Here is a 27,656-nt window from a genome sequence, read left to right as displayed (position 1 = left end):
TTCTTTTCTGATATTCTTTTTATATTAGAATTTCAGCAGAAGGATGTGGCATGATCTTTTTTTAGGTGGGTCACAAATCACATAATTTATGGACACGTGAATGGTAAAATACGTTTGCAGTGTAAGCCTACACATGTCTACTCAGAAGTAAACCTTGTGTAGATCAAATAGGTGTCATATCCTAGGAAGTGACTGCAGCCTAAAAGCATGCTGAATTAATTGTGTTCAGCTCACACAACTATCTCAGATTAGGGATGGGTGAATCTGTTGATTTTAATTTCTCTTAGTTTTTATTTTTCCAATCTTCAATTCCATTTTCCACATCTGGTTATATTTTTTTTGTAAAGGCCTCATGAAAATCCATCAGCATTATTGTGTCAATTTCTCCTAATATGCCCGTCTGTATGCAATTTTACCCAATATACACAAATGCTCTAATGCATTTTTGTATGTTATTCTCACTAGCATACACATTTTATGCACAATAAATGAATTATTTTGCACAGTACTCAGCTGTAGAGCTGCACTACAAAATTCATAGAATTGTGAAGGGTGGCTGTGTTTTGGTTCTTGTATTTTAGGAAATACAAATTAGGTGGGTTTGCCTTTAGGCTTCCTTGGGCTTCCTCAACCTCGGCCCTCCAGATGCTTTGAGACTACAATTCCCATCATCACTGACCACTGGTCCTGCTAGCTAGGGATCATGGGAGTTGTAGCCCCAAAACATCTGGAGGGTAGAGGTTGAGGAAGCCTGGGCTAACTGAATCAAATTCTACCCTATCCTGACCGCAGATCCAGTGGTGGCTGGTGCCCATGGAAGGAAGGGACGCCAACAGTAGCTGGAGCCAGAGCCAGTCACAGTCAAAGCCAATCAATTCTCGTTTTGTCCCCATCCTTGTTCTTGCTGAGTTCTACTAGGGCAACCTGGAGACTAAGGAGGGGAAACTAACAGGCATGAGATTCCTGCATTGCAGGGGGGTTAGACTAGATGACACTTGGGACCCCTTCCAACACTATGATTCTATGATCCTCCATTAATTTACCTAATCCCTTTTTAAGGCTGTCGAAATTGGTGGCTATCACCAGATGTCGTGGTAATGAATTCCAGAATTTAACTGCATTGTACGAAGAAGTCTGTCATCTCATCTGTGCTAAATCTCCCACCCTTCAGCATCATTAGATGCCCCCAGGTTCAAGTGTTAGGAGAGAGGAAATAAAATTTCTCTTTCTCCACACTATGCATAATTTAAATACCTCTATAATGGCCTACATTGCCTTTGCCCCCACTAAACTATTTCAGCCCCCAGCATGCTAACATCCTCACAGGAGAGTTGCTCTAGCTACCCTGATCAATTAGGTGGCCTTTTCTCTTCTCCTTGTAAGAGGTCACATGTTCAAATGCTCCCCATACAAGGGGTAAAAAGACAAAGCACAGCTCCTTGAACACGGGAAAAGAGTCGGCCAAGCATCTCCCTGGTACTCAATCTGAAGTGGAGCGATGCTACTGAAGGTATAAACTTCTCTTTAATTTGGGGCATGAGGAGGCTTTGAAAACTGATTTACCACGGCTCCCTGCATCATTCTCATGGGAAACGAACAGGAGAAAGCCATTTCCTCCTACCCTACCCTAAATTCCTGACACTAGGAATTCCTGACACACCTGCGAGGAGCAGGCTAGTTTGGGGGATGCTGCAAAGGCTGTGTTTTGTGTCACAGCTCTGCCCTTGAATACCTTGCTCCCACTCCGCATCCCTCATCACCTGCTGCCTAAGGCAGCCACTTCACTCTGCCTAACAGTATGGACAGCCTTGGGTGGATGGGAGTTCCCTTTGCCTCTTCAGAATCTCCAACCAGCAAAGGACCGCTCAGAATCCATGGCCATGAGGAGTCGAATGTGAAGCAGCAGAAAATGGTGGAAGGGCATCTCTTGATCCAACTACAGGGGCAGCCTTGCCACCAGCTACCCTTATGTATCCGCAGCTGTAGAGACAAGATGCCACTTTTGCAACTGGGTGATATCCATTGTCCTGAGAATCTCGGTCTTTTCCTTTCTTAAAGAAACAGAAACGTGGAGAGCTGGTCACAGTGCAACTCCAGTTAGCAGCTCCAGTCTTTAACTTCCTTTATGTTGACGAATCACAGGTCTTCCCAGAGCCTGTAAGGCCCATGTTTGGGTCTGATTTGTCATCCTCCGTGGCGCTCATGCCTCAGGGCCTTCTGTTTGGCATTTGGATGTCCATGGGGACGAACGTCACCGTTGTGGTGCGACTGGGACTACTGGTGTCCTGCCCCAGCGTGGAGGGGGTTGTGGCTTTGGCGTTCTTCGGTTCCAGCTCCCGCTTTGTCCTCATGCGTCTGCAAGGAGCAAAGCAAACACTGCATTATGTCAGAGCTCACGGGTCTTGACGTAATGTCTCAGAATGGTATCCATTTCCCCTTCCTCTGCACTATTGCCCAAGGTGGGAAGGAAACCTACAGCATCCTCTGGGCTCTTATGGGCATGCTGCGTGATCAGCACTCCCACACGATGAACTGTGACACACCAACCCTCTACCTGCAGCCTGAACTGTGGCAAACAGGCCAATTTGGACAGGATTTATCCACTCCAGGAACACAAGATTCCCAAAGTCAAAAGGGAGGAATTAATGATGCAGCATCTCCCCCTTGCCACACTGCTGCCCTTCCCAGAAGATGGGAATAGAAAGGCCACAGTTCAGTTGCAGATCATAGGCTTTGCCTGCAGAAGGTCCTAGACAGGATTAGGAAGAAAATCCAGCCTGAAAACCTCAAGAGCTACAGTGGTACCTCGGGTTTACTTAATTCATTCCGGAGGTCCATTCTTAACCTGAACCTGTTCTTAACCTGAAGCACCACTTTAGCTAATGGGGCCTCCTGCTGCTGCCACTGCTCTGCCAGAGCACGATTTCTGTTCTCATCCTGAAGTAAAAGTTCTTAACCTGAGGTACTATTTCTGGGTTAGTGGAGTCTGTAACCTGAAGCGTATGTAACCTGAAGCGTATGTAACCTGAGGTACCACTGTACTGCCAATCCTGAGCCAGATGAATGAACTGTCTGGCTTAGTATAAAGGCAGCTCCTTATGTTCTTAAAAGGGAGCAACCCTGATGTGCATTCTTGGTCCCTTCTCCATTGTCCTGGTTTACTGGATAGCTGTCGAAGCAGCCCCTGCTGTAGCTGCTCCCATGTGATCAAGATAACACAAAACAGGTCCATTTAAATACATCAAAAGAGGCAGCTGATAATGCATTTTGCCTCTTAGGTCACTGCCACTAAGCTCCACCCTCCTCTCTATTCACTGGATCACCCTTGCATATTTTGCCCCAAAGCAGCAGCATATCACCCTCTTCTCCATTCATTGGGTTGAATGCAATGCTAGTCCTACTCAGAATACATCCATTAGGTACCTGACAAATTTAGGGCCACTGATTTCAGTGGGTCTGCTCTGAGTAGAGCTTAGTTGGATACTGCCTTTTGGGTCTCCCTTGTACGGCATATCACCTCTAAGTGAGGATCTTGCAAAAGCAAAAATTGCAGGGCCGGGCTGTGGAGCCGCACCACAAACACAAACATGAAGCGGATCCCGTGGAAACACCTGCAAAATGCAGGGAACGCACAGCCTGCTTGTTCTCTTGAAAAATCAAAGGAACTTGAGCCCAAAGCCAAGTCACTGACTCACCTATTATACATTTTCAGCGAGAGGAGAACTGCCGTGAATATAACAATGATGCCAACTACAATGGCCGCCACAATCGCTCCAGAACCTAACAGGAGGACGGAAAGAAAAACAATACTAAAGTGCTAGTTACAGTTAGGTAGCCGTGTTGGTCTGCCGTAGTCGAAAAAAAATAATCCTTCCAACTAAGTTTGTTATTGGTATGAGCTTTCGTGTGCATGCACACTTCTTCAGATATTCTTCAATACTAAAGTGAATGGGGGTCAGCCAAGGTTTTGGATTTTCAAATTGTTTCCAGGGAGATCAAAACCTTAGTTACATCTGAGGGCTCAGGGGGGTTCATAGCTCAGTGGTAGGGCATCTGCTATGCTTGCAGACAGTCCCAGGTTCAATCCTGGCATCTCGGTAGGTGTGGCGATCACACAGGGCCCCTGGACGTTTCACGGTCTATTGACCCTGTGCCACCACTGCGGTTGCTTTCTTCGTTGCCACCACCCTGCTGCTCACGGGGACACACGGAGTCCAGACAGTTGCTAACATAAACAAATAATCAAGTTTATTTTTAAGTGCAGGAATAAGCGTATGGTTTCAGTTTATTTTTCTCTTGTCAGTTTCTTAAAACTTAGTTCCTACAACTTCAAACTGAATTAATCCCAACTATCTATCTAACTCCCTAACAATTCCTCTCACTCTCTCACAATACAACTCAACCAACCCACTGCGTATTCCACCCTCTTCCTTCTTCAACACCCAAGCCTCAACTCCCAACTGACAAACCTCAACTCCCAACTCCCAAACCTCAACTGTCAACCCCCAGACTTCAACTGTCTTTTCAAAACCTCCCACTCTATCTTTTACTCCCCCCTCGCATTCTCACTGGCCAATCACATCACACCCATTTTTAACTCTTTCCTTGACGCATCCTAGGGGCAAATGCCACAGTAGGGCTGCAAAATACCCTCATCTGAACCCCTGGAGAGCTGTTGCCAGTCAAGGTAGACCAAAATGGACTAGATCAGCCAATGGTCTGTCTCAATATAAGGTAGCTTAATGGGGGGAAGGACCCTAGCTCAGTGGTAGAGCATCTGCTTTGCATGCAGAAGGTCCCAGGTTCAATCCCAGGCATCTCCAGATAAGGGTTGGACTGACTCATATTTGAAATGCTGGAGAGCCACTGCCAGGCAATGTAGGCAGTGTTGAACTAGCTGCTACCTGTCTTTATTTGTTCCTATTCAGTGTGATTAAAAATAAATATATATTATTATTATTTTCTTTGACTTTTTCACTTTCTCAGGAGCGTGGATAGGACCACCAAACACTCCCCATTTCTTAATCACAAACTCCTTTTGAGAAAGAACAGACTGTAATACAGTGGTACCTCAGGTTAAGAACTTAATTCGTTCCGGAGGTCCGTTCTTAACCTGAAACTGTTCTTAACCTGAAGCACCACTTTAGCTAATGGGGCCTCCTGCTGCCGCTGCCCAATTTCTGTTCTCATCCTGAAGCAAAGTTCTTAACCCGAGGTACTATTTCTGGGTTAGCGGAGTCTGTAACCTGAAGTGTCTGTAACCTGAAGCGTATGTAGCCCGAGGTACCACTGTATCTCCTTGGAGCATGCACAATGATAGTAGGGTCAATCCTTTGAATCTGTGACAGTGACTCTTTATTTTCAGAGGAAAAACAGCTTCCTTAGGACTGAAATAGGTGTGACTTGAGAGGCCCAGGACTGGATTTTACATCGTGATTTTTTGATCTCTTTAAAAAAGCTGTCAGTGGTTCCTTCCTATTTTTTTTATCCCAGGGATAGCCAACCTGATGCTCTCCAAATGGTGATGGACAACTTCCAACATTTCTTACCATTGGCCATCCTGCCTGGGGCTGACATGCAGTCCAAAATTATCTTGAGGGCACCAGGTTGGCAAAGGCTGTTTCATCAGGACAGTGGTCCTGGAGTGGGAGATGTCTTCTTTTTAACTACCATACTATTTCCCCCATTTAAAATGCCTCACACAATACCTGTTCAAAAACATGCAGAACTTAGGCATGCAACCCCAAAATGTCAGCTTTGCATTTATCTTACTCTGATAAAGAATTTGTTCTTGAGACTTTGTGGCTGCATCTGTTGAAGACACAGAATTCTCAGACACCGGCACAGCTGTCGTCATCTTGATCCCAGCTAGGCAGAAGAAAGCAAAGAGCTATTTTAGAACTGTGCAAAGCGAGCAAGAGGAGAAACAAAACAGGTGCAAGGAGATCACTCATTGGGCCAATGCCTGATAGCAGAATATACGGTATACAGAACTCCTTTGGTCTTATCCAGATAATGGGTTGCATCTAACGCTGTCTTGAGTGGCGTCAGACTAGCACAACCAGATTCCTTCTCTGCCTATGTAGCCCCTAAACCTGCTCCAGAGTCTGGCAATGGCACTCATGCTGAAACATCAGAAACAGAGGGAATGGTACACACACACACACACACACACACCAGCTGGGAGAAAAGAACCTGTCCACAGTAAATCCACCATGTACCTAAGTCACCAGTGAAGTATGTGGCATTGCAAACTACAGAGTGTAAGAATGTCATTCAGATCCGTTCCTACACAGAGACACGTGTATTGGTGGGGGGATAAGTAAAAGCATGTAAATGCCAATCAAATGCAAAAAGCAAGTCTGTTGGCCATTCTATGTGAAGCTAAAGAGAAGCTAAGAGGCCATTCACATGAACAGTCATTCATGAAAATGCAATCATTCTAGCATTGCAAAGTTTGTTGATATTTGCAGTGGCACAGAAACAGCAAACAGTCTCACAGTGAGTGGAGCAGGCAGGGATGGCAGTGAAATGCAAAAAGTACAGCCTGTGACAATTCAAATACATCTTTGTCATTAGAGGTCCAAGTGACCGTGGTGGCTAGGAGAGTGGAGATCCATGTATGGCACCTTGAACTCCTTGGAGAGACCGTAATGCAATAAAGAAACCAAGCAAACAAATAACACCTGGAAGGCACCACATTAGCCACCTCTGATATATACAAATGGCATAAAGGAAAGAATGAATTCTATTTTATGTCTCAAAAGCTTCTCTGCTGCATTGCTTGGGGCAGATTCTTACCCACCACAGGCTACTGAGCAAGTGGCTCCAAGTCTGGACAGATTTCTTTCATCCCATGATACCTTCTGGTTAACAAGGTTTTGCAGTTTTTTTCCGAAACAGCACAAAAACCTGACAACGCTGTTTACCTGAGCTGTGAGTGGAGATTCTTCTTTGTGAATGGCTGTTAGCTCTCTGAAATCAACAAGCATTCCAACCTCAATGCTCAATTTTCGATCTGGCCTGGGCCAGAGCTACAGTTACTTGCAGGAAATTGACCCAATTTGTGAATATGCCAAGAACCCCACCCACACCCATTTCAGTGAAAGAGAGCTTAAGACTTCTTCAATTGCTTAAGGGTCAAAACTTCAGGTTTGGGAGGTGGAGGACCAGGGGAGCCTGAAAGGGCCAATAAAGCAAGTGCAACAATTGCCCAGGACCATGAATCCAGCTCTATAATGACTGTTCTGTAGGTGGAATTTCAACCCATCCGATTTTTGAAAAATAAAAACGGGAATATTCAGATAGCTGCTGGCAGCCTGCAAGAATGTTGGCTTTCTTCTGAAGTTTTGCCCCCGGTTTTCAAAGCTTTGAATTGCAATGTTGTTTGTGTCCAAGCGGCCTTGCTATTTCTAGCCAAAATGGGGAGAAGCAAAAATGAAAATAACTCAGGCCCTGAATCCATAACTAGGTCATTCTCCTCCAAGTGAATGGCGCCTTTGTGTGTCCAAGGCTGAGTTACTTTTGTAACATGATAATCTACTGTGGTTGGGGATACTTCCCCACGCTTCCTCGCCGCTCTCCCTCATTTGAAAGAAGAATTGAAATCTCAATGTTCTATTTTCCTAATCCACCAACCCTATGATATACGGTTTTCGTAGTGAGTTCATAGTTCTCCGGATTCAACCTGTCAGATACATAAAGATGGCTGCACCTTCCTAAAGCAGGATCTGTGGTGGTTTTACCACTATCCAATACAGTCCAAAAAGAGGCTGCTGGAAACCCAGTTCTCACTTAATAAGGAAATAAATGCAGCAAGGGGCTGAGTCAAGGGACTGTGCTCTTCTTGCAAGAGGGTGGCAACATGGAAAGGCCCGCATGATGGGAAGCCGGAGGAAAAGGCTGGATAAATATTATTGTAAGGCAGCTGGTGGAAGGGCTACTCACACACAAGCTAGGTGGAGCTTTCACCTTGAAGGCTGTGTAGGGAGGGGAGAGAAATTCAATTCAGTTTGCATTTAAAGGTGAATATATCTGGTTTACACTTTTCAAAACAACATGTGAACCAAAACACAGAGCCATACTTTGAAATCCACACTTCTTAGAACTTTGCAATGCAGTTCTCTAGCCAAGTGTGCAAATTAATGCATGTATTAATGAAAATAACACACAAAAACCATTAGGGGAAATTGCTTTGCGGAAAGGTGTGTATTAAGCAAAACTGCATACAAACACAAATTGAAGTAGAAATGCGAAGAAGGGAATTTAAGATTGGAAAATGAGAAAGAGAGTATTTGAAATTGACAGATTCACACATTCCTAGATGTTTGCCTTTGGGTACCAATTGCAGGGAGAGAAGCAAATAGCAAAGGATGGGAGAAGTGATAGATAACCTCCTTCAGAGGCCAGATAGAGAACTACGGCCCAAAGCAGCTCAGATGACCACAGTATCTCCTGTGCCAGCTCCAAGAGTTGGGGCTACCATGTTACAATGATTGCACTCCTACTTACTGGGTCAGTTCCAGAGAGAAATAGTGGATGACTGTATCCTCAGGCCACTGGCAGCTGATCAGTTTTGTCCCCAATGCTATTTAATATCTATGTGATACATAATTTTAAATGTTTGGATTTGTACACCGAGTTTTATTTGTGATGGGCAGTTGTGTTGTGTTTTCGTATTGCTTTTGTCTGGTTGTAGAAAACATTACTGCTGGATTCTGCACCACCTGCAGTTTCCAAAGCATCTTCAAAGACACTCGGAGCTGTCCGTGGTCCAGCAACCTTCGACCAGACTTGCCCTGGGGGTTCCAGTGTCAGACCAGAACACGACACTCGCAATCTAACAATATTTGGAGAGCCACAGGTTCCCCACCACTGACCTACATGTGCTGTTCAACTGCTTCTTTAATTTTTGACTTGTGCTACTTGTAATATAGCTGAAAACTTACAGTTATCCTAACTAGTTAAACAATGGAAATACGCCTTGAACACACAGATGCTTTTACTTGGCCACAGTAAGAAACAGGCTGCTGAGCTAGATGCTCCTTTGGTTTCTGTTGCAAGCCTTTGCAAGGCCCTGTTGTTTGGGGGAAATCCTTGCTGTCTGCAGGTGTTCACACACCCTTAAGCTGTATCCCTATGATGTGCAGACTAACAAACTGAGAATGAAAGAGCCCTTATTGGTGCAAAGAGACTTCTCCTGCAAGCCTGTAAGAATAAACACCCACCATCTACTTCCTCAGTGGTTTGCATATCTCACTGCCTTTCCTGCATTTGAACGTATAGGGCTGTAGCCAACTAAGTTTTACTCAGAGTAAGACCACTGACGCTAATGGACCTAATAAATTTAACAATAATAATTTGGTCATGTTCATTAATTTCAACAGAACTATTCTGTGTAGGACTAGCACCGGATATAACCCATAGCTTATAATTATCAATCTGGTAGGACATATAAATTAATATGGGCAGTTTTTATGTTTAAGCTAGGATCTATGAAATACTTTTATTGTTAGTGTCCATTTACTGGTGCTGGAGGAGACTCTTGAGAGTCCCATGGACTGCAATAAGATCAAACCTATTCAGATCCTGAAGCTGAGGCTCCAATATTTTGGCCACCTCATGAGAAGAGAAGACTCCCTGGAAAAGACCCTGATGTTGGGAAAGAGGGAGGGCACAAGGAGAAGGGACTACAGAGGACGAGATGGCTGGACAGTGTTCTCGAAGCTACCAGCATGAGTTTGACCCAACTGCGGGAGGCAGTGGAAGACAGGAGTGCCTGGCGTGCTCTGGTCCATGGGGTCACGAAGAGTCAGACACGACTAAATGTCTAAACAACAACAAGAAGCTATTTTATTTTTTCTCTCCCCCCCCCCCGCTATATTTGCAAAAAAATTAAAGGTGGGGCAGAATGGCTCACTGGGCTGGCTCTCTAACCACAACCCAGCATTTGCTAAAATAAACTGGTACCAGTAAGCACTGAGAAGCCCCCACCTATCTACCCACCCACTGCCGTTGCCTCCCTTCTTATTCATGCTGAATATAAAGACTCTTTTTCTCTTCCTGGACTGAACTCACTCACTCGCCCTCTCCTCCTCCACAAAGCACCTGCCTTCTCTTCCCGCAACAGGAACCCGACTCTCAATCTTGCACCTTTCTGCAGGGGAAAGACACTGCTAACGGATCTGTCAGCCTGCCCTCTCCCAACACCCCTGTCCTGACCTACCAGGTGTTCTCAGGAAGGAAAAAGGAGCCATTTCTTTGGGTAGGAGCTGAGTTGACTCTCCCTTTCAACAGGCTTGTCAGTTTGGGCAGCATTTCCTGGACGGCAGGAGAGAGGAGGCCAAGGTTTTTTATTATTATTATGATTATTAATCCGAGCACCGCTGCCGATCGCCAAAACAAGCAACTGGGTGTGTGGAAACTGGCCACAGGCGAGGGTGTGTGCATGTGGGATGGGGAGGACAGTCATTGCCCTTGTTACCTTTGTCTGAATCCATCAAAAATGCACAATAGACCACTCATAGCGCACACTGGGTCCAGCCATCAGAGTGGTGTAGTGGTTGGAGCGTTGGACTAGGACCTGGAAGACCAGGGTTCAAGTCCTTGCTTGGCCATGAAGCTCACAGGGTGGCCTCGGCCCAGTCACTGCCTCTCAGCCTAACCTACCTCACAAGGTTGTTGTGGGGATTAAATGAGGGGGAGAACCATGTCCACCTCCTGGAGTTCCTTGGAGAAAAGGCGGGATAGAAATGCAATAAAACAAATAAATAAAATGCTCTCCAATTAGGACTATGTATGGAACTTTAACTGTAAGCTGGTTCATGGGTCCTGTCTCTTTGTCACACGCTATCATGACCAAGAAATTGAATCCTGGGGCAGGGCAGGGCAGTGGCCAGCTGTAATTCAGCAACATTTGAAGAGCCACAGGTTCCCCACCTCTGCACGAGAGTCAAACAGAAAAGGGCTGTGATAGGCCTAGGAACATAGGACACGTTCAAGGCCTTGATAACATAAAGCCATTCACTTGGAAGGATTTTCTGCTGTTGCCCCTATACTACAAAATCCTCTTCCCTCTGCCGTTTGTGAAGCAGCTTCAGACATTTTATAAAGACTCAACTTTTTGCCCAGGCTTCCCCTGACCCATAAAAATGGACCGTGGTTTATGTGTACGAGTCCTCCGAATGATGGTTTTGTTCTTTTTTTATCTGTTTTTATCCAGCTTTTTCATGGGTTTCAGTTTGTATTTTTATGATATTGGGTTGTTTTCAACTTTTACTCAGATTAGACCCATTGAAATTAATGGCCGGGATGACTAGCTTATGTCCATTAATTTCAATGGGTCTAATCTGAGTAAAAGTTAGTTGGGTCAGTGCATCTGGCTGTTAAACCAGAAGGTTAGTGGTTTAGAGCCCACCCCAGGATGGCTGTAGGCAGGGGGTTGGACTAGATGACCCTTGGTGTCCCTTCCAACTCTACAATTCTGTGACTACAGCTCCTTAGTCTTTTTCCATATTGTATACCACTTAAGAGGGATTTTTAGCAGTTTAGAAATGCTTTTGAATAAACAAAACATAGCTGTGGGGAGATTTTGCATGAGAATAGCTTGAGTACATCTCTTCCTCAGAAGGGGCGGGGTGGGGGGGGGCGACATCCTTTCCTAGTTATGCTTTGCTGGCTTCAGTTTGCCTCCCTGAAGGCAAGGTGGAGCCTGCTGCACCCAAAAGCCCATTCTGGCTTCCTAGTGTAAATATTCTCCCATCTAACATTCCCTCTCCTATTACACTCTGGGTCAAGCTAATGCAGGCAGCTGCCTCAGGGCCTGTAGTTACCAGAGAGGCCTCACAGCATCCAACAGGTAGGCCTCCCCACCCTCCTATTAATCAAGGGCTGCCTACACATTAATTTGACAGCTGACTCCCAGTCCAAAGAGGAGGATGGAGGATCGGCATGACTCCCTTCAGCACTTAAGCACACACTACAAAACCCAACTCTGGGATGCATTTAAAATGCTGTGGGGCCACTTCAAACAGCCATGGCTTCCCCTCCAAAGAGCTGTAGTTTGTTAATGGTGCTGAGAGTTGTAAGGAGACTCTTTTCACAGAAGTAAAGTTTCTGGAAGTGAAGAGGGATTGTTAAGCCACTCTGAGAATTGTAGCTTTGCGAGGGGAATTGGGGTTTCTGAACAACTTTCAGCACTCTTTAACAAACTACAGCTCCCAGAATTATTTGGGGGAAGCCATGGGTGTTGAAAGTGTATCACAGTACTTTTGAAGGTGGCCTTAGTCTGATCTCACCCTCCAATGGAAGATATGGGGCCCCTCTGGACAGCCCCTTTATTGTGTGTTCTTGATGATTTGTTTTCATGATGGCATCAGGAAGGTTATATGTGATCCTGCTGTCCATACTGTTTGTGCTAGTTTCCAGTCATTGCATGCCCTGTAACTTCCTGCTGAAATCCTGTAACCTCTTATAGCACAAATGTTACAGGAGGAAGGGGGAGTGTTGCCCCACTTTTGTTGCGATATTGCGCAAGAGCACCCCTCCCGATGGCAACAGTGCAGTAACACTGCAGAGCAACCAACAAGCGGAATGATTTTGTGAACAGTCCAGTACAAATCAAACCCTAATGCACTATTATTGTGTCAACGACATGTTGCTCACATACATACAGTTCTGGAAGAGCTACTAGTTCTCACTGAGGTGATAAACTGATGTCTCTGGACTGCTCCACTTCAGACTGTGCAAGCCACTTCGGGCTTACATGACAGAACGCTCATGATGGATAGCTCAGTCAGTACAGCATGAGATTCTTAATCTCAAGGTCATGGGTTCCAGCCCCACATTGGGAAAAAGATTCCTGCATTGCAGAGGATTGGACCTTCATGATCCCTTCCAACCCTACAATATGATGGTTCTATGATTCTTCCTTATATGCTCTCAAGGAAAACAAATGTCAAAAAGAAAAGATCTAGCTTTCTCCTTGCTAGAATACGTCTTTTAAGAGTCTGTTGAATCTTTTTATTTTTAAAGAAAAAACAGCCTTCCATGTGCATAAATCAAAAGGCCCTTGTTGAACTCCGGTTAACGATAGTCAATTGAATCAAGCAACCGAAATTGCTTGCACTAGCAGAACTGTTTAGTTGCATATCGCCCTATGGGTTTCTCCCCTTTTGGATCAACACAGCCACCTCTTTTATTTTAAAAAGTACATCTGTACATTCAAGTAGTAGTATTTTTATTGTTTTGCTATAAGCCATAACTAAAAAAGACATTCAGATTTAAGCCACAAATTTAGCTCTTCATTTCCAGCCCTTAAATTCCAGGCCACCAGTGCAAATAAGGAAACGCACAAAGTAACAGTTTTTGTTATCAAGCAGCGAAAAAGCCCCATACAAACTCACTAAACGTAACAAAATTCTCAGACAAATCAAACTCAGACAAATATTTTTCACATGGTTTCTTATGCATTTGGATACAAGATAGGTGCATGGGCCAGGAAGCATCAGTGCACACATTTCTGCCTTAATGACAAAGTACGCAAGTGATTTCAGATTGCATCTCCCATCAAATAATTACCACTTTCAAAACGAACATCTCCTTGTCATCGAAAGCACTGATCAGAAGCCATACAGGCACACTTCACTGCCAGTTATTACCGTATTTTTTGCTCTATAAGACTCACTTTTTCCCTCCTAAAAAGTAAGGGGAAATGTGTGTGCGTCTTATGGAGCGAATGCAGGCTGCACAGCTATCCCAGAAGCCAGAACAGCAAGAGGGATTGCTGCTTTCACTGCACAGCGATCCCTCTTGCTGTTCTGGCTTCTGAGATTCAGAATATTTTGTTTTTTTGTTTTCCTCCTCCAAAAACTAGGTGCGTCTTGTGGTCTGGTGCGTCTTATAGAGCGAAAAATACGGTAACTCTTTTTCAGAATTCAGCTGACCCCAGCAAAATTCATTTTACACTCACAAGCTCCAAGTGCAACAACCAGCAGAGCCAAAGACAAGGAAACCCCATTAGTAGGCACAATCTTGGCATGCTGCAAAAACATATATGCATGGTAGAAAAATAATACCTACGATTCCAGAGCATGAACATTCTGGAGCAAGTCAGAAGACTAGGTGAGTGCAAGCAAACTCTCAGACTAGCCTTCTCTTGTCTAGGGACATTAATTAGCATTTGCGTGGCTTAATGATTTGCTCCTAAGTTAGTCCCATTTTGTGCATGCTGTTAATTTCCTTATTGCTTCCTTCGGTGCAAAAAAAAAAAAAAATCCTTATAAAATCGCAATTAAACCTTCCTGGTTATTTATGGCAGGAAACTCCTGGCCCAAAGGATGTAATAGTCATAACTGGAAATTCTCTTCTCTCCCATTTTTATTTTGTCATATGACTCACACCAACAGGTAAGGTTAGAGGAGCTGGTTCGAAGTAGAATAAGGAAGGGGTTAAACTCATAAAGGAAAATATTATGAAAATGATTTATAGGTGGTACATGACCCCAGTCAAGCTTGCAAAAATTTACCACTTGTCTGATAATAAATGTTGGAAATGTAAAGAGACTGAAGGTACATTCTTTCACCTTTGGTGGACATGCCCAAAGATTAAGGCTTTCTGGGAAATGATATATAATGAAATGAAAAAGGTATTTAAATATACCTTCCTGAAGAAACCAGAGGCCTTTCTCCTGGGTATGGTCGGCCAATTGATGCCAAAGAAGGACAGAACATTCTTTATGTATGCTACAACAGCAGAAAGAATACACATCGCAAAGTATTGGAAGACACAAGATCTACCCACCTTGGAAGAATGGCAGATGAAGGTGATAGACTATATGGGACTGGCAGAAATGACTGGCAGAATCCGAGACCAGGGAAGAGAGACGTCGGAAGAAGATTGGAAGAAATTTAAGGACTATCTTAGGAAATATTGCAAAATTACTGAATGTTAAAACGATGTTGGTTTTAGAAATTAAGTGGTTTCCAGCTGTAATGATTAGGTAAAAAGAAAAGAAAGGCTAAAAATTTAATGAAAAATAAGGGAGAGGATTTGCTGAACTAAATAATTAGAAATTGGAATACAGAAAGGGGAGGTACGAGGAGGTCGGGGAAGTTAGTTATAAGAAAATAAGGGATTGAAATTATACTTGTTTTTTGTTTGTGTTTTGTTTGTACTATTGTTTTCTCTTTTTTTATAAACTTTGAAACTTCAATAAATCTCTTTTAAAATAAATAAATAAATAAATAAACTCACAATGACACAGCCGTAATCTGTCCAGCAATTAGTGGATACACTTGGAATACTGTGTATGGTTCTGATCGCCACACCTCAAAAGTTTTTGGAGCATCTACCACACTGGGTGGGACAGGCACATGCAGAAGGCGAAGCAACCCTTGAAAGACTGCAGCCTCCAAACCATTTAGGATGTTATTTCATCCTTGGAGCATAAAGCACTTTTCACCATTCTGAAATAGAGGAAATCAAAACAATGGACTCCTTGCCGGCCTCAGAGATGAAGGAGGGAAGTTGTTACCAAAAACATATTGTAACATAGTATAATCCACCAGGAGATAACATTAACTTCCTGAATTGCTTTCTGTGGCACTATCTCAAATCACGTAATGGTGAATATGAGAGGCCACTGGTTCAGTAGCCAAATAAAGCAAGAAGTTTCACATCGGTCTCATGTTTCTTTCCTGCCCCAAAGAGGTGGACTGCAGCCAGTTTCAGTGCACAACAATGCAAAAACGTGGGTTCTGTTCTCCTGCCGCAGAGATCACAATGCCCTCTTTGCAGTCGTGGAACCCAGAGCATTGTGTGGCTCAACTAAAGGGCGTATTCGAAGTGCCAGAGGAATCACACTGCACTCAAACAAGTACAGTATGCTGCTCCAGAGGTGGGAACCCCGTGGTCCACAACCTAATTTCAAAAGCCCTCCTGTAAGTGAACAGTTCAGACTGTCAGCAAGAGCATTCTGTCCCTTCCCTGGCAGCCCATGGGGGATGGAGGAGGGGAAGGGACAAAGACACAGAGAGAAATTGGGTGGCCTTTACCATTATTAGTTTTGGCTCCACCCACAGCTTGCAAGCGGCGCCAACAGACTACGTCAGGGCAACGTGGCTCTTAACAGCAAAAAGCTTGTCTATCCTTACAGTACTGTACTCCTATACGTTACTCATGTATCATTTTCATACACACACAGACATCATCTATCATACAGCTAAGGATGGGCAAATCTCTGTTTTGGTTTCTCATTTTTCCAATCTTCAGCTCTTTACATTTCCACACCAGTTTGCAGATTTTAAAAAAAAATTGCTCATGAGCACCTTAGTGTGAATTTCTCCTAGTATACACATGTTGGTGTACAGTTTTGTCTAATATATACTTTTGTTTGCAAACTAATACATGTTTGCATGTTATTTGCACTACTATTACTTTTAAAATTTCTGTGCACACTTTGCCCCAGTACAGTATATACATTTCTGTTCACATTCCTTGGTGGGAAAACCACACTGCAAAACTGAGAGATATGCAGATTTCAAATGATGTCTGTGCTTTGGTTCACACATTGTTTTGGAAGCTGTAAATTTAGTTGGTTTACCTTCAGGTGTGAACGGAATTGAATTTCTCCTCCATACATCCTCATGTAACACACTCCCTAAAAAGACTTGCCCTGCACCTTCATCTGGTGAAAATTTCGCGCCAGGTAGATTTTGAATTTCCCCCAACCTTTTTCATCTTAACAAAGATAGTTACCGTAGGTTTAGAGAGGATAGTTAGGTTTAAAGAGGAGTAACAAAGTACAATGAAACATAAGTCTTATGTTATTGGGTGCATTGCAGTATGTACTTTTAAAAAAATGCATTATTTTCTTGTGGATTTATAAGTTGCATATGTATACGATACTTTAATAAACAGGCTTCTTTTCTCTCAAGATAAAATACCTGTGCCTTTGATAGCTTAGCTGGTTAGAGTGTGGCATTGACACTATGGTTGTAGGCTCGATTCCTGTAAGGTAAAACTGCATATTCCTGCATTGCAGGCATTGCACTAGATCAGGGGTAGGCAACCTAAGGCCCATGGGCCACAAGCGGCCCACAGGGGTCATTTAACCGGCCCCCGAATCAAGCTACCCACTCAGCAAGTCCCCCCGTGCTGTGCTAAATTAGCGCGGCACACAGGGACTCACTTCTATGGTGCTGGAAATTGCATCTGCGCATGCTCAGATGCCGAAAATCTCATCTGCGCAGGTTCAGACGCAGACACTGGAAATCACGGCTGCGCATGCTTGCGCATGATCTGGCCCACGGAGGGATCTCCAGTGGAGTGTACCGGTCCAGGCGAGATAAACCTTGCCGACCCCTGCACCAGATGATCCTCAGGTTCCCTTCCAGCTCTAGGATTCTAAGATACCTTAATGCCTTCAGAACACAGAAAGCTGCTTTATATCAAGAGATTACATTAGTTTACCTAGCTCAGTACGGTCTATCCAGGGGTAGTTCATGTGGTGACTCCAGATGCTGCTGAACTCCCAGCATCCCTGACCACTGGCCATGTTGGCTGGGGAGAATGAAAGCTGAAGTCCAGCACCATCTGCAGGGCACCCAACTGGCTAGCCCTGGTCTACATTGACTTGGCAGCGGTTCTCCGGGGTTTTCAGAGATGAGTCTCTTCCAGGCCTACCCTGAGATGCCAGAGATTGAACCTGGGATCTTCCGCATGCAACGAAGATGCTCTATCAACAAGCTACAGCCCTTGCCAGATCCTTGGTACTGGTGTTATTCTCTGTAGCTGGTTTTACACTGATATTATTCTACTGTCCTTTTCAGTCTCGTTTAGATTTCACATTTAGGGTGGAGGGGACCAGAGTTAAACATACTTCAGGTTTTTTTCTTTTTCTTTTTAATTTGGCTTGTACACCCAAATAACTTCTGCTACCAGGTAGCATGTAATAAATACTGCAAATTAAACAAATAAATGCCTTTACACGCTGAACAGGCTCCAGAATAAACATACCACTATTGTAATGTTTTATGCCAAGACAAAGAAGGAAAGGAATGGATATGCAAAAGTGAGAAACTGCTAACAAGAATTAAAAGTGTAAAATGTTTTCCCAATCTAGCTAGCAATGATGTTTGTCGTTTTAAATTTAATTCCAACCCAAACAAAAACCAGACACTTCTGATTTTCCTTGATGATTTGGGCTGGCTTTACCTGGTGGCGAAAATGAGCTTGTATGGTCAGCTCCAGAGTGCCGAAAAGAGGTTTTCATAGCAGCATGAGAGAATGCCTTAAGGTAGAAGTTTTAAACATTAACTAGACATATTTTGTACGGTATTCTCAGAATGCTGTGAATGGAGGTGGAAGCAGCACTTAACAATCAGAGGTGGGGAACTTGTGACTCTCCAGGTGATGTTTGGCTGCAGCTGCCATCATTCCTGACCGTTGGCTATGCTGGCTGGCACTGCTGGGAGTACAGGTCCTGGGACTCATGTGGTTTGCCCTCCTTCCCCAAACTACAGTAGCCTGTTCCCTCGGGCGTAGTGGAGGTATAGTGCCCCACTGCTGTCCAGCAGGCTTTGAATGAAAAAAGAAAGGAAAAACATATTTCCATTGCCTCAGGCAGCTAAATGTTTTGGGATGGCTCATCTTACTTTCCGGGTAGGGATGAAATTTAATTCAGTTCATGTTCACACACACATCAACCTTTGACATTTGAACTTCTCCAAATTTTGCAGTGCCGATCAATGTCTACAAAAAGGCAGGTTCTCTGGTGGCGCTGTAGTCTAAAGCACTGAGCCTCTTGGGCTTGCCGATCAGAAGGTTGGTGGTTTGAATCTGCATGATGGAGTGAGCTCCCATTGCTCTGTCCCAGCTTCTACCAACCTAGCAGTTTGAAAGCACACCAGTGCAAGTAGATAAACAGGTACCGCTGCAGTGGGAAGGTAAATGGCATTTCCATGCACTCTGGCTTCAATCACTGTGTTCCGTTGAACCAGAAGCGTTTTAGTCATGCTGGTCACATGACCCAGAGAGATATCTGTGGACAAATGCCGGCTCCCTCGGCCTGAAGCGAGGTGAGTGCAGTACCCCATAGTCACCTTTGACTGGACTTAACCATCCAGGGGTCATTTACCTTTTTAACCTTACAAAAATGCATATACAAGGGTAAAGAGTGCATAAAAATGCATATACATTAGATAAAATTATATCCAAAAATGAACTATATTAAGGGGAAATGCTTTGCAAATATGTGCATGTTAGGAGAAATTTGCACTAAAATGTTGATGAGATTTATTTTAGTAAACTTGAATGCTGATGTGGAACTGTGGAGAACTGAACTTACAAAAGGAAAAATGAGAAACTGAGAGAAACCAAAACAGACAGATTTGCCCATCCGTACTCCCATCTCTTGACCAGCCATTCTAGTCTTCCTCTCGCCCCCCAACCAAGCCACAAAAACATGCAGCCATCCCAATACTCTTGCAGAAATCTCTGGGAACTGTAGCTCTCCAAAGGGAATACGAATCTCCACACAACTCTGGCACCTCTTAGGGAAGTCATGATGACTGGTAAAGAGGGTAAATTAACACCGCAGATGCAGCCCAGAAAGCAGCTCTCCTTCTCGGGATTCAGCTAAAAAAACATTGCGATGTTCCAGCTGGAGTTAAAGTAATGACATGGTTGTTTCTTTGAAGTTAGTGCACTGATTTCAGTGGGTCTTACTTCCAGGTATCTGTGCACAGAATGGCAGTGTTAGTTAGCTAAACGTCTCTTGTTTTGGTCAAGCCTAATTACACAAGCCGTGGTGAGAATACTCACAAGTGACAAAGTATAAGAAATGGCTGTTTTCTGGGTGTGGATGAAGTATGAGCATAACATGAAGAGTGACCCAAAAAGAGACCAGGGATGCAATCCTATGCCTACTTACCTGGGAGTAAGACCCACTGAAGTCAATGGTAATTGTGAGAACTGTAAAGTATTGTGTGGAAAGTGATTTCAAGTCTCACTTGTAAATATATGCTTATCTCTGCTATAGTCAACACTGCTTTAACATTAATTTCCTCTCCCCGAACAGCTGGAGCATTGAGATCAAAGGTTGCCATGTTAATTGTACATGCTGTACAAATACCTCAAATGTTTTTCAGTAACGAAAATGACTGGGACTGAAATCTTTGGTTAAGAAAATGCAGCCACCAAGATATGCATCCTTAAACACTAACACTACAAACCTGTAAACCAGAGGTGTCGGCCCTTTTTTCAACCCCTATTCAACCACATTCCCTTCTAATAAACCTTCTCAGAGCTCCACACCAGTGGTGGCTGGGATCAAATGCAAAAGTGGCTGGAGTAAACCATGTAAATTTTACTTTTGTACACACCTTCTTTCTAAGCTCCATCCAGAGTTGAAGGACACATTCCAGCCAGGCAAAAGTCCTCAGAGTACACAGCAGAGGTGTGGCCTGGGGAGAGTTTCAAGGTCCAGATAAAGAGACCTAGAGGGCCACATTCGCCCCAGGCTTGAGATTTCACACCCCTGCTATGCACACTTACCTGTAAGTCCCACTGGACTTTATAGAGCTTACTTCTGAGCAGATATGCAGAGGATCACTAAATTACAGGATTATTAAATCAGCATTGTGGGGTTTTTTTACTGCCAGCAGCTGTCTGTTCTCTTCATTTTCTTCTGCCGCTGCCCTTAGTGCTTTTGTATTCCTAATTTCTATGGTTGCCATCTCTCTCTCTCTCTCTCTCTCTCTCTCTCTCTGTGTGTGTGTGTGTGTGTGTTTGTGTGTATGCATGTCAGAACCCTTGTACTTTGATTTGCTGCATAACAAGCAGAAGTTCAGCAGGAAAGCCTTTCCCTCACATTGCCCCAAGGGCCATGAAAAGCAGCACCTGTTCATACCTGAACAAAAAAAGTGTTTAGGTGTTGAAAACAATATAATGAAAGTCCTTGCCTAGCACAGAGTTCCAGAGAGTAGTTGATGTCACACTGAAATTTGTGGAGAGAATATTATGTGGCACCTATAAAAGTTGGGACTCCAAGGGTATTCTAGTCCAACCCCCTGCAATGACCAGCCTCCTTCTGCCCCTGCTCCTCAGTCCAAACTCTATTGCATCCAGAAAACTGTGCAACCCCAGAGACAGTGCACAAGTGTGCGCCCAGAATAAAAATAATTTGTGCATTTATTTTCTTACATTTATATCCTGCCGTTTGTCATGGATCCCAAGGCGGCATAAACATCTGGTTCCTGAGCAGGTAGTTAGTTACACAGCCAGGGACTGATTAGACTCCAAGCCTGCTTAGCTTTAGCAAGGTAATCATAGAATCATAGAATTGTAGGGCTAGAAGGGATGACCTTGAGGGTCATCTTGTATACCTGCAGACCAGAACGCAAGTCAATAACAAACACTTCAGTCTTAACTCTACCAGGGGTCAGCAAACTTTTGCAGCAGGGAGGCTGTCCACTGTCCCTCAGACCTTGTGGGGGCCAGACTATATTGGGGTGTGTGTGTGTGAACAAATTCCTATGCCCCACAAATAACCCAGAGATGCATTTTAAATAAAAGCACCCATTCTACTCATGTAAAAACACGCTGGTTCCCAGACCGTCCACGGGCCAGATTTAGAAGGCTATTGGGCCAGATCCGGCCCCCGGACCTTAGTTTGCCTACACATGTTCTAGGCTCAAATAGCCCCTAGAGTGGTGTATTCTGCAACATGTCATTGACACAACCACCGTGGTGCATTTGTGGTGCATTTATACTGAAGTGTCCATATGTCATTCCTCTTTATTTACTTTCTCAATGTTACCACATTATTACAGTCTGCCGGGGCATATTTCTGCTATAGGCCAATGAAAGTGGTACAAAAAATAACCCTGGAAAGTTTGTGGTATAAAAAGTCACAGGATTACAGGAGGTTTCCAAGCACATGTTTTAATCACAGATGGTATCTGAACTGGATTTGAATTGATACGTGCTGCTGTTTGTTTTAACTGTTCTATTGCAAATGTTTTAAGTGTGTGTGTGTGTATGAGAAAATGTTTCACCTGCATTTATACATGCAATTGTTCTATACATGTTTATTGCATTGAAAATGGCTTTGAGATACCTAGTGAGAAGTGAATAATAAATAAAGAAATATTTTTAATTTTTTTAAAAAAACCCACCAAGGACAAGAACTTTTGGAAGGTAAGAGCTGTTCTTAGAAGGGACTCTCTTGAAAACTGGTGGACTCTCCTTCATGGGAGGGTTTTAAGCAGAGATTGGATGGCCATCTCTCAGGGATGCTTTAGTAAGATTCCTGCATCGCAGGAAGCTCGGAATCCCTTACTACTAATACAGAATAGTGACAGCAACACCACCTCTCCATCACCCACCATACAAGTGGAAACGTCCAGGTTCAAGAGTCTACCTAAAGCCACACATAAAAGGAATTAAGTAGATAAAGCCACCTCCCTCTCTCTCTCTCTCTGTCTCTCTCTCTCTCACACACACACCCTTTTTACTTATATCAAATTCTGGCCCAATGCTGCCACCTTCCCAGCACCTGTCGAGGTGATCCGCCTCAGCTTGGATCCCCTCTGGGCAGCTCTCTTCCAGCCGGATCCTCCGCGTGTTTTGCGCGGGAGCCTGTTTCCCTCAGAGCTTTCTCTCCGTCCCCAACTAAGCGCGAAACAAGTTCCCGCCGCGGGCCCGCAGGGGATGGGCGCCGTTGTCCGGAAAGAGGACGGGCACCGGGGCGCAAACCTCTGCGCGCTTCCTCGGAAGCTCCGGCTTGGGGACTCCTCCTCTGTCTCCCTCCCGTGGCCCCGATCCTCCGCGCACCCACCTGCTCTTGGGGAGCCCGGCCTTTACCAGACGGCGCGGGAGGGTCTCCGGGCGAGCTCTGCCATCGGCTCCTCGGCCAAATACCCTCAGCTCCCTTGGCAGCGGCGGCAGAAGTAGCAGCGGGCGTGTTTGCGCAGCCGGCCCCACCCGTCGCCCTCCTCTCTCTCTCTCTCTCTCTCTCTCTCTCTCTCTCTCTCTCTCTCTCTCTCTCTCTCTCTCTTTCTTTCTTTCTTTCAGGTGATCCGGCTGGGGCAGGGCCAAGTGCCGAGCCCTCTTCCTCCTCCGCCCCAGCCGTGGGCACAGCAGAGAGAGGGAGAGGGAAAGAGAGGCGAGGGAGGGGAGAAGCCGCCTCTCCATTGCTCTGCCCCAGATCTTGCTTGCAGAAGCCTCTCCTGCGTATGGGGAAGAGAAGCGAATAAGAGTTCCCTTGAGCATGTGCAGAGTGCGTTGCCCTCTCGCCATCGCGGCGGGACTGCACGTCATCACCGACCCCACACCACAGGCGCTGGGGTTACATGCATGTTCAGCCCCTCCCCACAAGATCGGCTGCATTTCAGTCCTTAAATGAGTGGTAGCGAACCTTCGTGGTATCTAAAGTAGACCCGCGGAAATCAATGGACTCAGCATTATGTGGGGGCCGCCAATGACCACCGACCCCGCATACACACGTACCTCAGGCATGATCGCACGCAGGCACAGAATTATAGAGTTGGAAAGGATCTCAAGGTCATCTAGTCCAACCCCCTGCAATGCAGGAATCTCAACTAAAGTATCCATGACAGATGGCTATCCAACTTCTGCTTAGAGGGAGGAGAGTCCACAACCTCCCAAAGGAGATCGGGAGGGAGACCAGCATCTTCATTTGACCTCGTCCCTTCCAATATGTATTGATGTGAATGGGGGTGGGGAGGCAGTGAGTTAGGCTGTATGCCAGAGTCTCTTCTAATTCCTGGATCCAGCAAGGGTTAAAATCAGTGGAGGACCCCATTGCTGAATTAGCCAGGCAAGGCCATAATGGCCCCTAAGTACGTGTGGTTAGTATAAGAGAGGAAGTTGCTCTGTGCCAGAGGGCAAATGGATGGCTCACTCCCTCACTTGGCTGGTAGTGAGAAGGTCAAAGACCAGGGCAAGTGGTGCCTGAGCTGGGCTAGGATCTCATACTGTGACTATGGGAGAAGCAATAACTCTTAGGGTGTTAATGTTGTAAGGTAAAGGGACCCCTGACCATTAGGTCCAGTCGTGGCCGACTCTGGGGTTGCGGCACTCATCTCGCTTTATTGGCAGAGGGAGCCGGCGTACAGCTTCCAGGTCATGTGGCCAGCATGACTAAGCCGCTTCTGGCGAACCAGAGCAGTGCACGGAAACGCCGCTAATCTTCCCGCCAGAGCGGTACATATTTATCTACTTGCACTTTGACGTGCTTTCGAACTGCTAGGTTGGCAGGAGCAGGGACTGAGCAACAGGAGCTCACCCCATCGCGAGGATTCGAACTGCCAACCTTCTGATCGGCAAGTCCTAGGCCCTGTGGTTTAACCCACAGCACCACCCGCGTCCCTGTTAATGTTGTAGATATGTGTAAATGAGAAATATATAACAAAGACACCAGAATCTCTGCTGTCCCTCATTCCATAGAAACCGAACCCTGGGTAAGCACCTGGAACCCCTGGAATCGCGCAGCACGCAGAGTTTGGCCTTGGCATGCAATATTTTAATTTATTAAATGGGTGGTAGCCAATATTGGTCATTGTCAGAGTAGACCCACTGCAAGAAGTAGCTCTACAACTAACGTTGAATAAATAAATCCAGTGTCTTTATTTGTTCTATTTAGTTCTCTCATGCATTTATTTCTACCATAGGACTCACATGTGTAATACAACAGTCTATAAAACTATTAAACAGCAAGTCATAACGCAGTAATAAAATCATAAAACACAAACACACCCTGGAAAAGTTCACAATCTCAGCTAAAACGGAACTTCCATCTCAGTTCAGGGATAGGCAAGAAGTGATTCAGCAGCCCTATCCATAAAGTAAAGGTAAAGGGACCCCTGACCATTAGGTTCAGTCGTGGCCGACTCTGGGGTTGCGGCACTCATCTCGCTTTATTGGCCAAGGGAGCCGGCATCATGTGGCCAGCATGACTAAGCCGCTTCTGGCGAACCAGAGCAGCGCACGGAAACGCCGTTTACCTTCCTGCCAGAGCAGTACCTACGGTATTTATCTACTTGCACTTTGATGTGCTTTTGAACTGCTAGGTTGGCAGGAGCAGGAACCGAGCAACAGGAGCTCACCTCATCACAGGGGTTCGAACCACCGACCTTCTGATCGGCAAGTCCTAGGCTCTGTGGTTTAACCCACAGCGCCACCCGTGTCCCTAGCCATATTCATACCATACTTTTAAAGCACACTTATACCACTTTAACAGGCATGACTTCCCTCAAAAAATTCTGGGACTTGTAGTTTACCCCCACAGGACTACAATTCCCAGCACCCTTAACAAGCAACCATTCCCATAACTCTTTGAGGGAAGCCACATGCTGTAAGCATGCATTCAATGCGTGTTATGGGCATGGCGACCTAAATAGCTAGATCTTCCCTGGCCAGTGAAAAGAAAAGAGGGTGGAAGCGGAATAGCTCTGGGGTTTCACAATGCTGGCACAGCCACTCCAAAGGCCCTTGGCTATAGCAGGGCCCTCCATCTTTAATCATTCTGTTTGTTTGTTTTTGTACGGCTCCTTGAGGATCAGTTTCATGGAAAGACAGCACAGAGATTTATGTAGAGCAAGGTGGAAGCAGGCACATAGTGAGGAAATTCTGTTCCTCCTTTGCTGGTTTTGGGGTCACAAGTAGATGTATGATTAAAAAACCTCTCTCCTATCTTGTCAGGCCCCTCTGAGTCTTCTGTGGGATGGGAGGTCACAGGTTTAAATTTCACCTTAGCCATTGCATTACATTACCTTGGGTTACAAACTTGAATACGTTCTGGAGGTATATTCTTAACCTGAAACCGTTCTTAACCTGAGGTGCGCTTTCGCTAATGAGGGCCTCCTGCCACGCCACCGGCGTGTGATTTCCACTCTCATCCTGGGGCAAAGTTCACAACCTGAGGTACTACTTCTGGGTTAGCGGAGTTTGTTACCCAAAGTGTTTGTAACCCGAAGTGTTTGTAACCTGAGGTAGGACTGTAATTTGTTGGGCAGCCTTAAGCAACACTCTTAGACCTTATAGGGATTGGGGATAACTATTGTTTCTTAATACTTTATTCATAAGTGTCACTGTTGTATTTGTGTTTTTCCAGCATTTTTATCCTTTTGCTTTTTTTTTTTGTATTACAGTATTGGATATTCTCACTCTTAGCCATCCCGTAAGCCTTTTAGAAAAGGCAAAATACAGGATTTAAAAAATCAAATAAATGTGAAGTGTTCTCAGCCTTTGGGAAATGCATTGTCCTTTTGTATTGACTATAATAATACAATACATAACATGTTTCTTTTAAATGTTAATTAATTCACATTATTTAACATTAATAAAATAGAATTATTGTCAGGTTGGAAACCTTAGTATCACTTGAACACCCTTACTAAGACTCCTTCTTCTTCCCTTTACTTCTGATGTTCAAGTAGTGAGTGCCGCTGTTAATATAGCCAAAACAGTACAATCCAGGCATGCTTCAGCTGTATCAGCAGGCTCAGGGAACTGCAGAAGTTTGAAGAAGTACCATTTTATTTTAAGGGTGGTGTGTGTCGGGGGGTGTTTCTCAAGTGGGAGAAACAGTCCCGAAAGGGCCAGGTGTGCCCAGTGGCTGTGAAATGCTGATTGCCTGTTTGCGGGTGTGTGTGTGTGTGTGAGAGAGAGAGAGAGAGAGAGAGAGAGAGAGAGAGAGAGAGAGAGACCGAGACCACTAAGGAAGTGAGAATGGAATGGAGTGGCTGGAGCACTGCAACATTTTGTTGCAGCTTCCACTTTTCTTAAAAAATGTTTTTATTAATTTTTAGTAAAAAAAACAAAAAACACACACAAATGATAACAATGGATAGAAAACAATTACACAGGTAAGGTTCAAAATCATGTAAAGTATTCATTATTGTTATTGTTTTTATTACAGGGGCCAACCCAAAGTACTCAGCCGCAGTTGGCCGTGGGTGGCCGGATGATTGCAGACTTTCTCTTTTTTTGCACCGTGTGTAATAAGACAATGTCACGTGTCAGAAAAGTTATCTGCTCCAAATCATTTTCTTCAAGCCTTAAGTTTATGCGTTAATTTCCCCATCATTGCTAAGTTCCATACTTCATGATGCTAAGCAACAAGGGGGAATGTCACAAGGTCATTTTGGAACACTAATTTACGTTACCCATCAAATCTGTTTAAGAGAGCCAGTCCAGATAAAAATGACGTGGTGGTAATGCTGTTGATTTCTTAAAAACATATCCCTCCAGAACATAGCAACGTCTCGACACAGCCACCACATGTGACAAAAAAATGTACTCATATCCCTACACCCCTCTGGCACATCCGAGAAAGCCATTTCATTATTCTGTGGAGAGTGTGGTGGGGATGGTGAGGTATGAACAATATATTATTTTTGTAGCATTTCCTCTTACCCTGGCAGAGACAGATTTAAACAGGGTCTTGTTCCATATGCTATTCCAAGAGTCCTCATGTATTTTCAGTTGAAAATTGTGTTCCCAGGGAATGTTACTTACCACTGTGGTCACAGGGTCCACTTTTTAAAAATGTATCACACTGGTTGTTCTGTTTGGCCTCACAACGTCTCATTTCCATTTTACAGCTGAGGAGCTGAGGCTTGATCCTGCCCGAT

General features: G+C 44.7%; 1 protein-coding gene across 6 annotated transcripts; it reads right to left on the bottom strand.

The window, feature by feature from the left end:
* NCMAP (non-compact myelin associated protein) lies at positions 1–27,656 on the bottom strand. Of its 6 annotated transcripts, none has more exons than XM_081921562.1 (5): positions 22,838–22,977; positions 10,226–10,320; positions 5,773–5,868; positions 3,696–3,780; positions 1–2,355 (listed from the first exon to the last, which is right to left on the bottom strand). In XM_081921562.1, the coding sequence occupies exons 2-5, from the start codon at positions 10,254–10,256 to the stop codon at positions 2,208–2,210; spliced, it is 360 nt and encodes a 119-aa protein (XP_081777688.1). In that variant the 5' UTR covers positions 10,257–10,320; positions 22,838–22,977; the 3' UTR covers positions 1–2,207. The 6 variants fall into 6 exon arrangements, with proteins under 6 accessions (XP_081777688.1, XP_081777692.1, XP_081777691.1 ...); XM_081921566.1 differs by lacking the exon at positions 10,226–10,320 and adding an exon at positions 21,202–21,383 and having other exon boundaries at positions 22,838–22,976; XM_081921565.1 differs by lacking the exon at positions 10,226–10,320 and adding an exon at positions 20,382–20,462 and having other exon boundaries at positions 22,838–22,976.

Source organism: Podarcis melisellensis (assembly GCF_964234715.1).
Source record: "Podarcis melisellensis genome assembly, chromosome: 8".
Taxonomy (NCBI): domain Eukaryota; kingdom Metazoa; phylum Chordata; class Lepidosauria; order Squamata; family Lacertidae; genus Podarcis; species Podarcis melisellensis.
This window is presented reverse-complemented; position numbering and strand designations above follow the sequence as displayed.

What these genes read in the sequence shown, in the direction of transcription:
- NCMAP (XM_081921561.1), bottom strand. Translation starts at nt 27,619, where the DNA reads ATGGAAATGAGACGTTGTGAGGCCAAACAGAACAACCAGTGTGATACA. An exon ending in TGGACCCTGTGACCACAGTG is followed by an intron (nt 5,869 to 27,540) that starts GTAAGTAACATT and finishes TCTTCTGCCTAG; the next exon opens with CTGGGATCAAGATGACGACA. An exon ending in TCGCTGAAAATGTATAATAG is followed by an intron (nt 2,356 to 3,695) that starts GTGAGTCAGTGA and finishes TGCTCCTTGCAG; the next exon opens with ACGCATGAGGACAAAGCGGG.